Source organism: Netta rufina (genome assembly GCF_964035555.1).
Source record: "Netta rufina genome assembly, chromosome: 18".
Taxonomy (NCBI): domain Eukaryota; kingdom Metazoa; phylum Chordata; class Aves; order Anseriformes; family Anatidae; genus Netta; species Netta rufina.
The window spans coordinates 4153858-4167932 of record NC_140142.1 but is presented as its reverse complement, the minus strand read 5'-3'; the positions used below and the strand labels follow the sequence as shown (position 1 = coordinate 4167932).

Below are 14075 nucleotides of genomic sequence, written 5' to 3'. Positions count from 1 at the left end.
CTCAGGAGGTGGAGGTCTGTGAAGCTGCAGGAGCCCTGCTCTCTTGCCTGGCAGATCCCCAGCACACAGTGCCTGTGCCCCGCAGGGCCAGCCCCGCTCCCCCGGCCATCACAAGAGGCCTGGCCCAGGCACAGAGCAGCTCCACATTCCTCTCCAGCATGCCATTTGCTATCAGACTAAGCACCACCAGGACAGTCCCAGGCCAGTCAAGGCCAGTTATTGTTTGCTGAGCCATGGCCAGCCAAGAACGGAGCTCCCAGTCCAGCACCACACTGAGCACTCTGAAATTCTGATCCATGATGAAGCCCCGAAAAGCAAGAGGCCCATTCATGCAGTAGTTCCTTGGGTACATTCCTAGCACCAGCTTTGGAAGAGCTGTGCAATGAAAGAGATGCCACTGTACAGACAACAAGATTGTCAGCAAGATACACGAGATCTCAAGACTTAGTTGAATGTGAAAGCACAAGAGAACAATGAGGAAGCCAAAGGGAGCAGCAGTGACAAGGCCACGTCCTGCTGCTGGCCATGGCCATGGCTCCAGGGAAGCAGCAGCCCCGACCCGAAGGCAGCAGAGAGGCAGAGCCCAGCAGGCAGTGAGGGGCAGCCCCGAGGGCCACCGGGGCTGCTCCTGCATGTGGCATCTGGACTCTTGGCCCTGAGCCCCTCCTGCGTGCTGGGGCTGCTCCCCCAGCTCCAGAGAAGATGGCAAGAGAGGGATACTGAGACCAATGAATTTCCGCTGACTTCTTTATTGTCTCTATCTACCTAGGAAGCCTGGATATGTGTTTATATTAGATGATATGGTAAAAACTAACACAAAATGTAACATTCAGAATGCTGAGAACTACGTTATTAAAAACAAATAAAATATTGTTAAAATATTAACAGAGAAAAGTAATTTTTAAAATGTTCTATCATTTTCCCAAATATCCTTTGATTTCTGATAGCATTATTATTAATGACAATGTTATGATAACACTAGTAATGATAAAAATGATAAGATATAATATGAATCAAAATATTTGCATAGTATTAAGAATACATCTTCTGAACACATCATGGATGCTTAAGAAGCATGTATGGAAACAGTTTCCTCACTGCATTCTTGAGCTCCTGGTTCCTCATGCTGTAGATGACGGGGTTAAGAGTTGGAGGCACCACCGAGTAGAGAAGTGTGACCACCAGGTCCAGGGATGGCGAGGAAATGGAGGGGGGGTTCAGGTAGGAAAATATGCCAGTGCTGACAAAGAGGGAGACCACAAGCAGGTGAGGGAGGCACGTGGAAAAGGCTTTGTGCTTGCCCTGCTCAGAGGGCATCCTCAGCACCACAATGAAGATCTGCACATAGGACACCACAATGAAAATAAAGCAACCAAGGACTAAAGAAACACTAAACACAAGTGCCCCAGCTTCCCTGAGGTAGGCATCTGAGCAGGAGAGCTTGAGGATCTGGGGGATTTCGCAGAAGAACTGGTCCACAGCATTGCCATGGCAGAGGGGCAGGGAAAATGTGTTGGCTGTGTGCAGGACAGCATTGAGAAAGCCACTGCCCCAGGCAGCTGCTGCCATCTGGGCACAAGCTCTGCTGCCCAGGAGGCTCCCGTAGTGCAGGGGCTTGCAGATGGCAACGTAGCGGTCATAGGCCATGACGGTGAGAAGGGAAAACTCTGAACCAAAGAAGAAGACGAAAAAGAAGACTTGTGCAGCACAGCCTTGATAGGAGATGGCCCTGCTGTCCCAGAGGGCATTGGCCGTGGCTTTAGGAATAGTGGTAGAGATGGATCCCAGGTCGAGGAGGGCGAGGTTGAGGAGGAAGAAGTACATGGGGGTGTGGAGGCGGTGGTGGCAGGCTACGGCGCTGAGGATGAGGCCGTTGCCCAGGAGGGCAGCCAGGTAGATGCCCAGGAAGAGCGCAAAGTGCAGGAGCTGCAGCTCACATGTGTCTGCGAATGCCAGCAGGAGGAACTCGGAGATGGTGCTTCTGTTGGACATCTGCTTTTTTTGGGGATGTGATCCTGAACAAAGAAGAGAAAGAATAGTAACAATGTACAACAGATTCATCAGAGAAAAACTCATCCCATTTCTCATTTAGAATTGCCAGAAAATTGTCCATTTCCAGGAAGACATTTGGTAGGTATCCTTCCTGAGTTCTTCCTGATGCCTGAGGGTATCCCCGGGAGAAGGGGACTCCTCTGTATTCAATGCAAGAGTCAGTTATGCCCAATAGCCAGAGGTAAGGTGGAACATGGGGCAATCTCAGACTCACTTCACTCCTGATATCAAAGAACCTTGCCCCAGTGTTGCTCCCCGGTTACCCAACTTCACAGCAGATATATATATATGATTTTTTTTAATTTTCATTTTATAGGGTCAGATTTTTTGTTGTTACTGACCTACCACACCTGCTGAGTTTTTCTAAAACAGAAATCCCGGGCATTTCTCCAGCACATAAGTGGAAATGTTGTGCATCCTAAGGGAAAAAGGGACTGGCCCTATAGTGCAGTGTCCTTTAGTGAGGACAGATAATCTGTCCATCAATACTGGTCTCAGCCACCATGTGAGTGTTGCAGGAAAGTTGTACTCAGAGGTTGACCTGAGAAGAACCTGAATACTGCTGAGAGTAGAGGAATCCAGGCACAAAGTGCCCATCTCCAGACCCCTCATCCTGTCCCCATACTCCTCTTCCAGCCAAACACTCCTAGGGCTCATGGAATGGGCATGTGAAACCCCCATCCCCAGCCAGCCTGGGAACAAGACCAGCAGCAGCACAGCCAGCTGGAGAAGCCAGGAGGAATGCCAGCGTGCTGCTGCCAGGGGAGGCAAAGCCAGGGAGGGACAGACGGACACTCAGCAGACCCTCCTGTGCTGCAGCTCTGCCTGCAGATGAGGCAGCTCCTGCTGGGGACACCGGGGGATTGAGGGCAGAGGCTGTGCTGGAGGGAGAGGAGAGCACGGTGTGTCCCAGGGAATGCTCCTGCCGTGCAGGGGGTTGCAGGTAGGTGCCTGAGCCCTCCCTCGCACAGCATTTGTGCAGCAGCTCCCTCTCACCACCTGCCCAAGTCCCTGCTGCCTTCCTATTTCTCTGCTTGGAGATGGTTCTATGTCCCCACATCTCCCTGTCCATGCTCACAGACCCCATCCATGCTTCCACTGCACTGCAAGATTCGGAAAGCACAGAAACTAAAAAAGCCTTCCTCTTCAGATTAACCAAGCCTCAGTTTTCCTCTGGAAATGCCCTTTTATAAATGCCATTGTGTATAGCACATTCTATTCCACATTAAATGTAGAGTAAAAGTCATCCTGACAGATGCTATCAGCCATCAGATGTGCCAGCTGCAGAAGACCCCTCTGGCAACCCGACCTGCAGTGCCCTGCTGCCAGAGCCTCACGGTGTCAAAAGCCTGCAGATGTGTCCTGCCACACGCTGCCCTCTGTTGTTGCACTCCTCAGTGCCTCCAAGCCCTCTCTCCTTCTCTCCTCTCACCTGTGGTCAAAGCCTCCAGCCCTGCTGCGCTGTGCAGAGGAGCTGCTCCTGGGCACAGCTGTCTCTCTACAGCGATGCCTCTTGCCAGGAGCTCCCCTTGGGCTCAGGAGCCTGGCCCAGCTCAGCAGCACAGCACCCGACCGTGGCATCGCTTGCTCTGTGCCCTTGGGCTCCCTTGAGGTGTCCCCAAGGCCTCAGGGCTGACAGCTCCCAAAAGCAGCAGGGTCTCTGCTGGGGTGTGGTGTCTGAAGCAGACTGAATTCATCACCGACCGGCCTTCTCTGAACACAGGAGAGATGACTTTTAGAAATGTTATTTCTACTGTTAGAGTATGGTTGTCAAACATGATGTGCTTTAACCTGGCAGGCAGCTCAGCACCACACAGCTGTTAGCTCACACCAACACCCCCCAGCCCCAAATGCTTATGTGTTGTAGTAAGGGCAGTTTGAAGTACTGAAGGGGAAGAGGAATAATAATAGCAATTATTTTTATTACTATTATCGTTATGTACAAAGCAAGCTATACACAGTGCAATTGCTCATTACCGACTGATCTCCAGCCTGTCCCCAACTGGTAGAACATTGCATTAACCATCTGCACCTGCTCTTCTTTGACCTTCAACCACTGCATAAATGGAAGGGTCCTCCCAGGGACTGGGTGGAGACAACTCTTTAACATCCTCTGTCTCCGAGGCAGCTATCCCAAAACTCCACCTGTACCCTTTTGGATCTTGGAAGTACCCTCTCATGGGGAAGTTTATGTGAAGGTTTCATAGATCAACATTCTTCTCCCTCCTTTCTTTTCTGGGCAGTAGTTCTTTTCCATTCTCAGGAGCCTGATTTTCACACCCACTGTTTTCTTCTGCATGTAGAAGCAGTGGAACCTGGCACAGGTTGGTGCTCTGGCCTAGCAAGAGCAGACCTGGGGGGTCTGGTCTAGGTCCCAGACTAGACCTGGGGTCTGTCACAGGGGCTGGAGTGGCTGCAGGACATGTCAGAGGTGTTGGAGTAGCTGCAGGGCCCATCACAGGGGTTGGAGTGACACTGAGTGAGGCTTCCTTTGGAATTCCTTTTGGAATTGCCAAGGTGATAACCCCTCCTTTTCAAGCACTTCTGCAGTTTTTAAGGATTCTGCACGTGCTCGGGGGGAAGTTCCAAAGCACTGGAGGTGCCCACTGCTCTAGGTGCCTGCCCAGATCCTCCCATGCTCCCTGCCACTCCTAACTCTCCTGCCTTGGGGCAGGTCTCTGGAGGGCATTCTTCAAGAGCTGTTTATCCTTAAACAACAGTTGAAACACATTCAGGAGACATCACAGTAGGACCATCCCATGGATATTCTAAGCTTTGTAGAGGTAGTGTAATTAAACTGGAGGAGAAGGGGGAGGTGGAGAAGTGGAGAAGTGTACATCCCTTTTCCTCCCCTAGATTGGCTCCCTGAAGCAAAAAGGTCAAGAGTGTAATTCTTAATAGTTTCTGAGTGATGGTTCCTGAGGAATGGAGGTGATGGCAATGCTCAGTACAAAGAACAGATTTGTCACATGACCAATAATTTTATAGACTCATAAGCCAGTGTTACACAACATAGCAAAATATCTTTAAACCAGCCCCAGAGATGACAAACAGCACAATGGGAACACAGGCAGTAAGTAATGTGCTATACAACACATTTCTGAAAACAAGCCCAACAGACCTGAGATCCAAAATGTCGACCTTGTGATCAGCAACTATTAAACTGGTCTAATGCTTATAACAATTTATCTTTAGCACTCTGTGGTAAGATCTGTCCTTATCTCAACCCTTCCTGCCCCACACTGGGTGCCAAAAAGACTCCTGTGGTTTAACGCGACAGTTTGAGTACATGGAATTATTTGAACAAGTCCAGATCAAGGGGCTAGAGCAAGTCTTCTATGAAGGCACACTGAGAGAACTGGTACTGTTCTGCCTGGAGAAGACAAGGCACTGGGGAAACCTTAGAGCAACCTACCAGTACTTAGAGAGGACCTACAGGAAAGCTGGGGAGACAGTCTCTGTCTGGGATTGTAGTGATAGGACAAGGATTAATGACTTTAAAATAGAAGATGGTAGGTTTAAATTAGATACATGGAAGAAATTCTTTCCTCTGAGGATGGTGAGGCACTGGAACAGGTTGCCTGGAAAAGCTGTGAATGTCCCATCCCTGGAAGTGTTCAAGGACAGGTTGAAATGTGTTTTGAGCAACCCGGTCTAGTGCAAAGTGTCCCTGCCCACTGCAGGGGGGGTGGAATAAGACGATCTTTAGGTCCCTTCCAACCCAAACCATGATCCCATGTTGCTATGATTATCTATGACACTGCCATCATTGACCATGTGAAGCTCATAAAGGCTCTCCTCAGAGATTTTAACCAAGCCCTTTCCCAAAATTTCATCATCCCCCTGGCCAGTCCTCAGGTTGCTTAGAGTTGGTTTTGGAAGAAGGAGAGAGGTGCTGGTACAGCTGCTGACATCATCATAAGACTGATCTCAAAGACCTTGGAAAGGACAAATTGATTAAAATCATTCCTCAAGACTTAGAAAAGGCAGATGTCAAACCCATGTTCTACTAGAAGGCTGAGCAAAAGGATGATTAAGCCTAACCAAGGATTATAACGCCAGCCTTCACCCTAGCCCCCAGTCAAGAACTAAACAAATCTCCAATCTCCAAAGCTTGATCTTCCCCTATAAATTGAGCAGGCATCTTGAGAAGAACACCGATCCTTCCCTTAAAGCCCTACCATTCCCATAACCCTAGAAGGTGACCTCTAATCCCTAAATGTTAATCTGAACACCTAATTCCAAAAACTCTCCACCATGCACACAACACATCTCAGCTTCAACCCCACTCCTATCCCTATCTTCAGCTTCTTGTCCCCTTGGGGCAGGGCAGGGACTGTGAGGTCCTGCAGCAGTCCCATGGCATTGGAAGAGGCATGTGAGGTGACAGGTATGTGATCAGATCCGAAGCCACAAGGAGGAGCTGGCTGGGAATGCTGGGATGAGGTCAGGTGTGCCTCAGGATGTGCTGGGCCTGCAGGAGGCACACGGCTGTGAAGGAGGCTGGGAGGTCACTTCTGTCTCTGGATCTGACAGACCAGCAGGAGGAATGGGGCACAGATAGGGACCGTACAGGGCAGAAGCATGCTCAAGGCATTGAAGATGATGGTGAGGCACCTTCTGTTCTGGTCAGGTGAGAGACCACAGGAAGGCTGATGGCATGGGAGTCGTGCTTGAGGTATAGCTAGTGAGACCATAGAATCAGAGAATGGCAAGAGACTTTAAAGATCACCTATTGCCAGCCCTCTGGCCATAAGCAGGGATGCCCCCCAGGAGAACAGGTTGCCCAGAGCCCTTTGCACAGGAATCCCTTCCTCTGTTGCATCAACTACACCTCTCAGCTTGGTGTCATCTGCACACTTGCTGAGGGTGCACTCGACCCCACTGTCTATGTCATTAATAAAAATATTAAACAATATGGGCCCGAGGACAGACCCCTGAGGTACAACACTTGTCACCAGCCTCCACTTGGACATAGAGTCGTTGACCACCACACTCTGGGTGTGATCTTTAGGCCAACTCCTTATCCACTGAATGGTTCACCCATCAAATGCGTATCTCTCTAATTTGGAGATCTGGATGTCATATGGGACAGTGTCAATGGTCTTACAGAAGTCCAAGTAGATGACTTAGGTCTGTCTTCTCTTGTTGCCTGATGCGGTCACTCCACTGTAGAAAGCTATCACATTGGTCAGGCACGATTTGGCCTTTGGTGAAGCCATGCTGGCTGTCTGAGATCACCTCTTTGTTTTGCATGTGCCTTGACATTGATACCAGGAGGATCTTTTCCATGATCTTGCCAGACACAGAGGTGAGGCTCAGCATTCTATAGTTCTACGGCTTCTCATTTCTACCCTTTTAAAAATGGGAGTGATGTTTTCCTTTTTCAGGTCACAAGGGACTTCACCCGACCGCCAGGACTCTTCAAATATGATGGGGAGATGCTTGGCAACTACATCAGCCAGTTCCCTCAGGACCCTGGGATGCAAGTCATCAGGCCCCATAGACTTGTACTTGTTGAGTTTCTTCAGGTGGTCTCAAACATGCTCTTCACTTAGAGTGGGTGAGACTTTGCACCCCCAGCCTCCATCCATGGGTTCAGGGAAATGAAAGACTTGGGAAGCCTCACTGGCAGGGAAGACTGAGGCAACAATGTTGTTGAGTCCCTCAGCCTTCTCCATGTCTGTCATTATCAGTTCACCCTTCTCATCCATCACAAGGCGTACACTCTCCTTGGCCTTTCTTTTATGAGCAGTGAATCTGTAGAATCCCTTCCTATTATTCCTTGCATCCCTTGAGAAGATCAGTTCCATCTGTGCCTTGGCTTTCCTTATCCCATCCCTGCACACCCGAAACTGAAACATGTGAGAGGGCCTGGGAAAAGGAACCCTGGCTCCATAGAAGCCACTTGGGAAACAAAACTTGTAGGTAGGAAGTGTGATTTTGTGGAGGTGCAGAGCTGGTGGGCACATTGTGCAGGATGCTCCTAAAGACCCATATGTCCTTTTCCCTCCTGACTACAATGCGACTTCCTTCTCAGGAATGGGGTAGCCAACAGAGGTGAGATAGATACACTGAGATGTTAAATGTCATCAGAAAGTTGATCCCAATAAAATATGGCACAGTCAGGAGCAGCTTGGACAAGAGACTGTAGATGCTAGATGCTACACTAACACTGATTTAAAACAGTCATGTATTGCCGTCACCTTATTTGAACCAGTAATTTTAATCCTTAAAACTAAATGCTACTAAATACTAAATGCTACTCCACCTCTCTGAGAAGAATCCACTACTCAAAGTATGCACTGGAGCAAAACACAGCCCTTAGCCCCTTTCCCTTACCTTTCCCTCACCTTTACACTCCTGCTTACCCCAATCCCTACCCTAAACACTAACATGAAAATGCACTATTTAGCCCTAGAGAAGTTGTTGGCAGGCCTTAAAATACTCTAAACCACAGGGTTTGCCCATAAGCTTATGACAGACCTGATATGCACAGAAGAACACCAAAGATTCCCATTAAACCTGTGTTTATCCTCTAACCTAGAATGGTGAGCTCTAGTCCCTAAAGAACTAGAGAGAGGTCAGCCCTACCTCAGGCTGTCCTTACCCAGCAGGAGGAATGTGACTCTGAAGTCACTTCTGCATCTGCACTTGATAGGGCAGCAGCAGGAATGTGTCATAGAAAGGGACTGTGAGGTCACTTGTGTCTGGAGGTGGCAGGTCAGCCTTGACTTCTCCCTGGGAGCTGCACTTTTGGGCTGACATCTGGCAGTGTCCCTGCTAGGCCAGCAGAAGGCACCTGCTTGGCTGGTGGATCCCCTCTGCCTCCAGAGCCAGGAGGACCCAGGCAGAAAGAAGGCCCCAACATGGGTTGTCCTGTCACTTCTGCTTGAGTCCATGAGTGGGGAGCAGCAGGCACAAGGCTTGGCTGTGTCTAGCCAAGAAGCTGCAAGGCCAGCAGCAGGCCCCTGGCTTGGAAGCTGCTGATGAGGTGACTTGTGTCTGCTTGGCTGAGAGGCCACTATGATTATGATGTGTTGGGATGCTTTCTTCATCTGAGAGAATGGAGCATCAGTGTGGGCGAACCTTGAGAAAATGCAATGTTTTGCCTAGAGAATCCTCTTGGCATTTACAAGGAGAAGAACCCAGTCCTGCACCAAAGAGGAACCCCACACATGGGGAAAACTGGGACCCTGCTGAGTGAGCAGTGCCCAAGAGGAGGAGGGTCTGAGCATCACGAGGGATGCCATAGAAGCAGTGGTGTTTGCTCAGCAAGAACCAGGCCATCTTCCTAGAGAGCTGCCTTATGAGGAGCATGGCCACCAAGAAGATCTGAGTTATCAGACTCAGCTCAGACTCAGTGTGACACCGCCGGACAAGTGCCTACAATAGCCACTTAAGAGGTACAGGTCTGGGATTCCCTAGGACAGCCTGGTGTGGAGAGGATCAAGGGTTTTACCAAGGCTGAAAGTCCCTACTCTGAGGCCTGACTGAAACTCACTGCCATTGACGAATCTGAAGAGAAAACTTGATAATGAGCCCAAGGTCCTCATTATCCCTATGCATGCACCCAAGAACCAGGCAGGGGTTGTACCATTCTCCTGCACTTGGCCATGCACATCCCCATCTCCTACTGCCCCACAAAGAGCCCTGAGAAAGGTGTGACTGCTAAGGATCTCCCTTCCCAGGGGACATGGGTCAAGACCCTTGTGCTTGGTGACACACATCCACTTTTCCTACACATCAGTGTCACCTTCACATTGCCTTTGTCTCCTTGTCCTCACTGCCTCCAGGGTTCTGCTCTAATGAGCTCCAAGGGAGGCTGTGTCAGTGCTGGCCCTCAGGGGGACACTGCAGGAAACTTGCCTCTGACTTGGACTTCTGGAGACATGTCTTCAATTGTCTGTGAGTGCCTGAGGTTCGTGGGCTCATCAGCAAAGCCCCCAGAGGGATGATTGCAGTGCCTTGGGCTGGTGCTGTGCTGCTGAGCTGGGCCAGGCTCATGGGACAGAGAGAGCTCGTGGCAAGAGGGCCCTGGTGCAGAGAGAGAGCTGTGGCCAGGAGCAGCCCCTCTGCACAGCGCAGCAGGGCTGGGGGCTCTGACCGCAGCTGGCACACAGACAGGAGAGAAGGAGAGAGGGCTTGGAGGCACTGAGGAGCGCAACAACAGAGGACAGCGTGTGGCAGGACACATCTGCAGGCTCTTGACACCGTGAGGCTCTGGCAGCAGGGCCATGCAGGTGGAGTTACCAGAGGGGTCTTGTACAGCTGGCACATCCAATGGCTGATAGTATCTGTCAGGGTGGGCCTCTCTGTTTCTCCAGCAATGAGCAGAAAATGCTTTAGAGAATGACATTTATGATTGGACATTTAGAGAGGAAGGCTAAAACTGGGGTTACCTGAAGGGTAAGATTTTTTCTATAGTCTGTGTTTTGAGCTTATGGCAGTGGAGTGCAGATAGGTTTCATGGTAATTTGTTGTCAGCATTGTGTAGGAGACTGAGACTCCTGGAGCATTGCACTGAGAGATCCATATGTCAGAAATGAACTTCATAAATTGCCTTTAGCCACCTCAGCTTAAAGATTGCACCAACGTCATGTTTGTGGTCTCCTCAGGTTTTTACTGAGCTGACGCTAATCTAGCTCCTGGCAAGGATATGGGCAGGTAGCAGGGACATGGGCAGGCAGTGAGAGGGAGCTGCTGCCAGAAATGTTGTGTAAGGGGGGGCTCAGGCACCTCCCTGCCATCCCCTGCAGGGTAGGCGTCTTCCCTGGGATACCCCCTACTCTCCTCTCCCACCAGCACAGCCTCTGCCCTCAAGCCCCCGGTGTCCCCAGCAGGAGCTGCCTCGTCTGCAGGCAGAGCTGCAGCACAGGAGGGTCTGCTGAGTGTCCGTCTGTCCCTCCCTGGCCTTGCCTCCCCTGGCAGCAGCACGCTGGCATTCCTCCTGGCTTCTCCAGCTGGCCGTGCTGCTGCTGGTCTTGTTTGCAGGCTGGCTGGGGATGGGGGTTTCACATGCCCATGGGGTGAGCCCTCGGTGTGCTTGGGGGAAGGGGAGTTGCTCTGGATTGCTCTGCTCTCAGCAGTGTCCAGGTTATTCTCAGGTGAACTTCTGAGTGCAGTTTTCCTGCAGCACAGATCAACTGAATCCATGGAGAGGATCCACAGGATCCACAGTATTTCACGTGCAATAAGAAAGAAATGTACAGGATTTCTGCCTTAGATATTCTCCACAGGAGTAATGGCTAAGCTAGAAGAAAAGATACAAGTCTTCCTATGTTATTTACCTATTGGTGTAGGACAGGACTGACTCCTGCATTGCCTATAGCAGAGTCCTTTGTTCCAAAGCACAGTCTAAGGCAGCATCAATCCAAATGCAAGAAAGGAATCTGCCAAATATCTTCATGGATGTGAGCAAGCATGTTGGGAGGCTTAAATTAGAAATGGAAATCCTTTTCCTTAGATAATTCTAATGTTAATAATCACTGTCTTTCTGTTCCTTGGGCAGGACCCCATGCCCAGAACAAGCATATGCCCAACATCAGCTCTGTGAGCGAGATCCTCCTGCTGGCATTCGCAGACACGCGCGAGCTGCAGCTCCTGCACTTCACGCTCTTCCTGGGCATCTACCTGGCTGCCCTCCTGGGCAACGGCCTCATCCTCACAGCCATAGCCTGCCACCACCGCCTCCACACCCCCATATACTTCTTCCTCCTCAACCTCGCCCTCCTCGACGTGGGCTGCATCTCCACCACTCTGCCCAAAGCCATGGCCAATGTCCTCTGGGACACCAGGGCCATCTCCTATCAAGGGTGTGCTGCTCAAGTTCTCTTTTTTGTCTTCTTCTTTGGTTCAGAGTATTCCCTTCTAACTACCATGGCCTACGACCGCTACGTTGCCATCTGCAAGCCCCTGCACTACGGGAGCCTCCTGGGCAGCAGAGCTTGTGTCCAGATGGCAGCAGCTGCCTGGGGCAGTGGCTTTCTCAATGCTGTCCTGCACACGGTGTCGTGGTTCCGCTCGAGTGGGCAGCCGAGCTCCACCACAGCCGCTCTCTCACTCCCCCTCCTCAAAGAGCAATGGGGAGAAAATATGTGAAAATATGTGAAAAGGGCTCAAGGATTGAGATAAGGACGAGAAAATCACGCAATAATTATTGTAACGGGCAAAACAGACTCGGCATAAGGAGATAGTAAGATTTATTGCCTACAACTAACAAGCGAGAGAAGTGAGAAAACAAAGGAAAAAAAAACAAAAGCACCTTCCCCCCCATCCACCCTCTTCCACCTCCTCCCCCCGAGCGGCGCAGGGGAACGGGGGAATGGGGGTTATGGTCAGTCTACAGCACTTCTTCTCTGCCGCTCCTTCTCGGTCACTCTCGTCCCCTGTGCTGTGGGGTCCCACCCACGGGATGCAGTCCTTGATGAACTGATCCGGCGTGGGCTTCCCACAGGCAGCAGCTCTTCCAGAACTGCTCCAGATATGGGTCCGTACCACGGGGTCCATCCCTCAGGAGCAAACTGCTCCAACCTGGCTCCCCTACGGGCAGCAGCTCCTGCCAGATCACCTGCTCCTGCGTGGGCTCCTCTCCACGGGCTACAGGTCCGGCCCAGAATCTGCTCCGGCAGGGGTCTTCCACAGGCGGCAGCCTCCGTCGGTGCAGGGCCACCTGCTCCACCGTGGTCTCCTCCACGGGCTGCAGCATGGAACCCTGCTCCACCGTGGTACTCCATGGGCTGCAGGGGGACATCCTGCTTCACCATGGTCCTCACCACAGGCCACAGGGGACTTCTGCTCCGGCGCCTGGAGCACCTCTCCCCCTCCCTCTACACTGACCTTGGTGCAAGGCTGTTCTCTCACTCCCGGCTGCTGTGTGGCGCAGCGTTTTTTCCCTGTCTTAAATATGCTCTCACAGAGGCGAAAAACAACATCGCTTATTGGCTCGGATCTGGAAAACAATGGGGCCCTTCCCAAACATGGGGCAGCTTCTAGATCTTTCTCACAGAAACCACCCCTATGGCTCCCTGCTACCAAAACCTTGCCAAGTAAACCCACTACACACGGCCACTACATTTTCCCTGCCCCTCTGCCAAGGCAACGCTTTGGACCAGTTCTTCTGTGAGATCCCCCACATCCTCAAGCTCTCCTGCTCAGATGACTACCTCAGGGAAGTTGGGGCACTTGTGTTTACTGTTTCTTTGTTTTTTGGATGTTTTGTTTTCATTGTGCTGTCCTATGTGCAGATCTTCAGGGCAGTGCTGAGGCTGCCCTCTGAGCAGGGCCAGCACAAAGCCTTTTCCACGTGCCTCCCTCACCTAACCATCGTCTCCCTGTTTGTCAGTACTGCCATATTTGCCTACCTGAAGCCCCCCTCCATTTCCTCTCCATCCTTGGACCTGGGGGTTGCACTTCTGTACTCGGTGGTGCCTCCAGCACTGAACCCTCTCATCTACAGCATGAGGAACCAAGAGGTGAAGGATGCAGTGAGGAAACTGTTTCAATACATGCTTCTTAAGCATCAGTAATGTGTTCAGAAGATGTATTTCTAATAATGTAGAATTTTGATTCATATTATGTTATTTCATTTTTATCTTTACTAGTGCTATCATAACATTATCATTCATAATAATCCTAACAGAAATAAAAGGGTATTTGGGAAGATGATATAGTATATTTTAATTATTTTTCTCTGTTAATATTTTAAATATCTTTGTTTTGTTTTTAATAATGCAATTCTTAGCATTCTGAATGTTCCGTTTTGTGTTAGTTTTCACCACATCATGTGTGACCCAGAGGCTTTCTCTGAATGTGTTTATCCCTAAATGACACCTGTACTCTGTTGTGGCATCTTGTTCATAAAATGAAGTTGCTCAGTGCTCAGGGCTCTTCTTCCCAATCTGGAGTGAAGAAGACAATCAGGGAATACCAGGCTCAAGGCCTCGGTATTGTACTTGGGTGCCACCTGGACACAGGGGCATGAGGAGTCAGGGCTGGACTGAGTCGTCACTGGTGGATGCCCA

General features: G+C 50.5%; 1 protein-coding gene across 1 annotated transcript; it reads right to left on the bottom strand.

The window, feature by feature from the left end:
- Positions 1-1056: 1056 nt before the first annotated feature.
- LOC311216265 (olfactory receptor 14C36-like) lies at positions 1057-1992 on the bottom strand (the record flags this gene model as incomplete). Its single annotated transcript, XM_084297815.1, has 1 exon — positions 1057-1992. One exon carries the CDS (start codon positions 1990-1992, stop codon positions 1057-1059), a length of 936 nt encoding a protein of 311 aa, XP_084153941.1.
- Positions 1993-14075: the final 12083 nt, after the last annotated feature.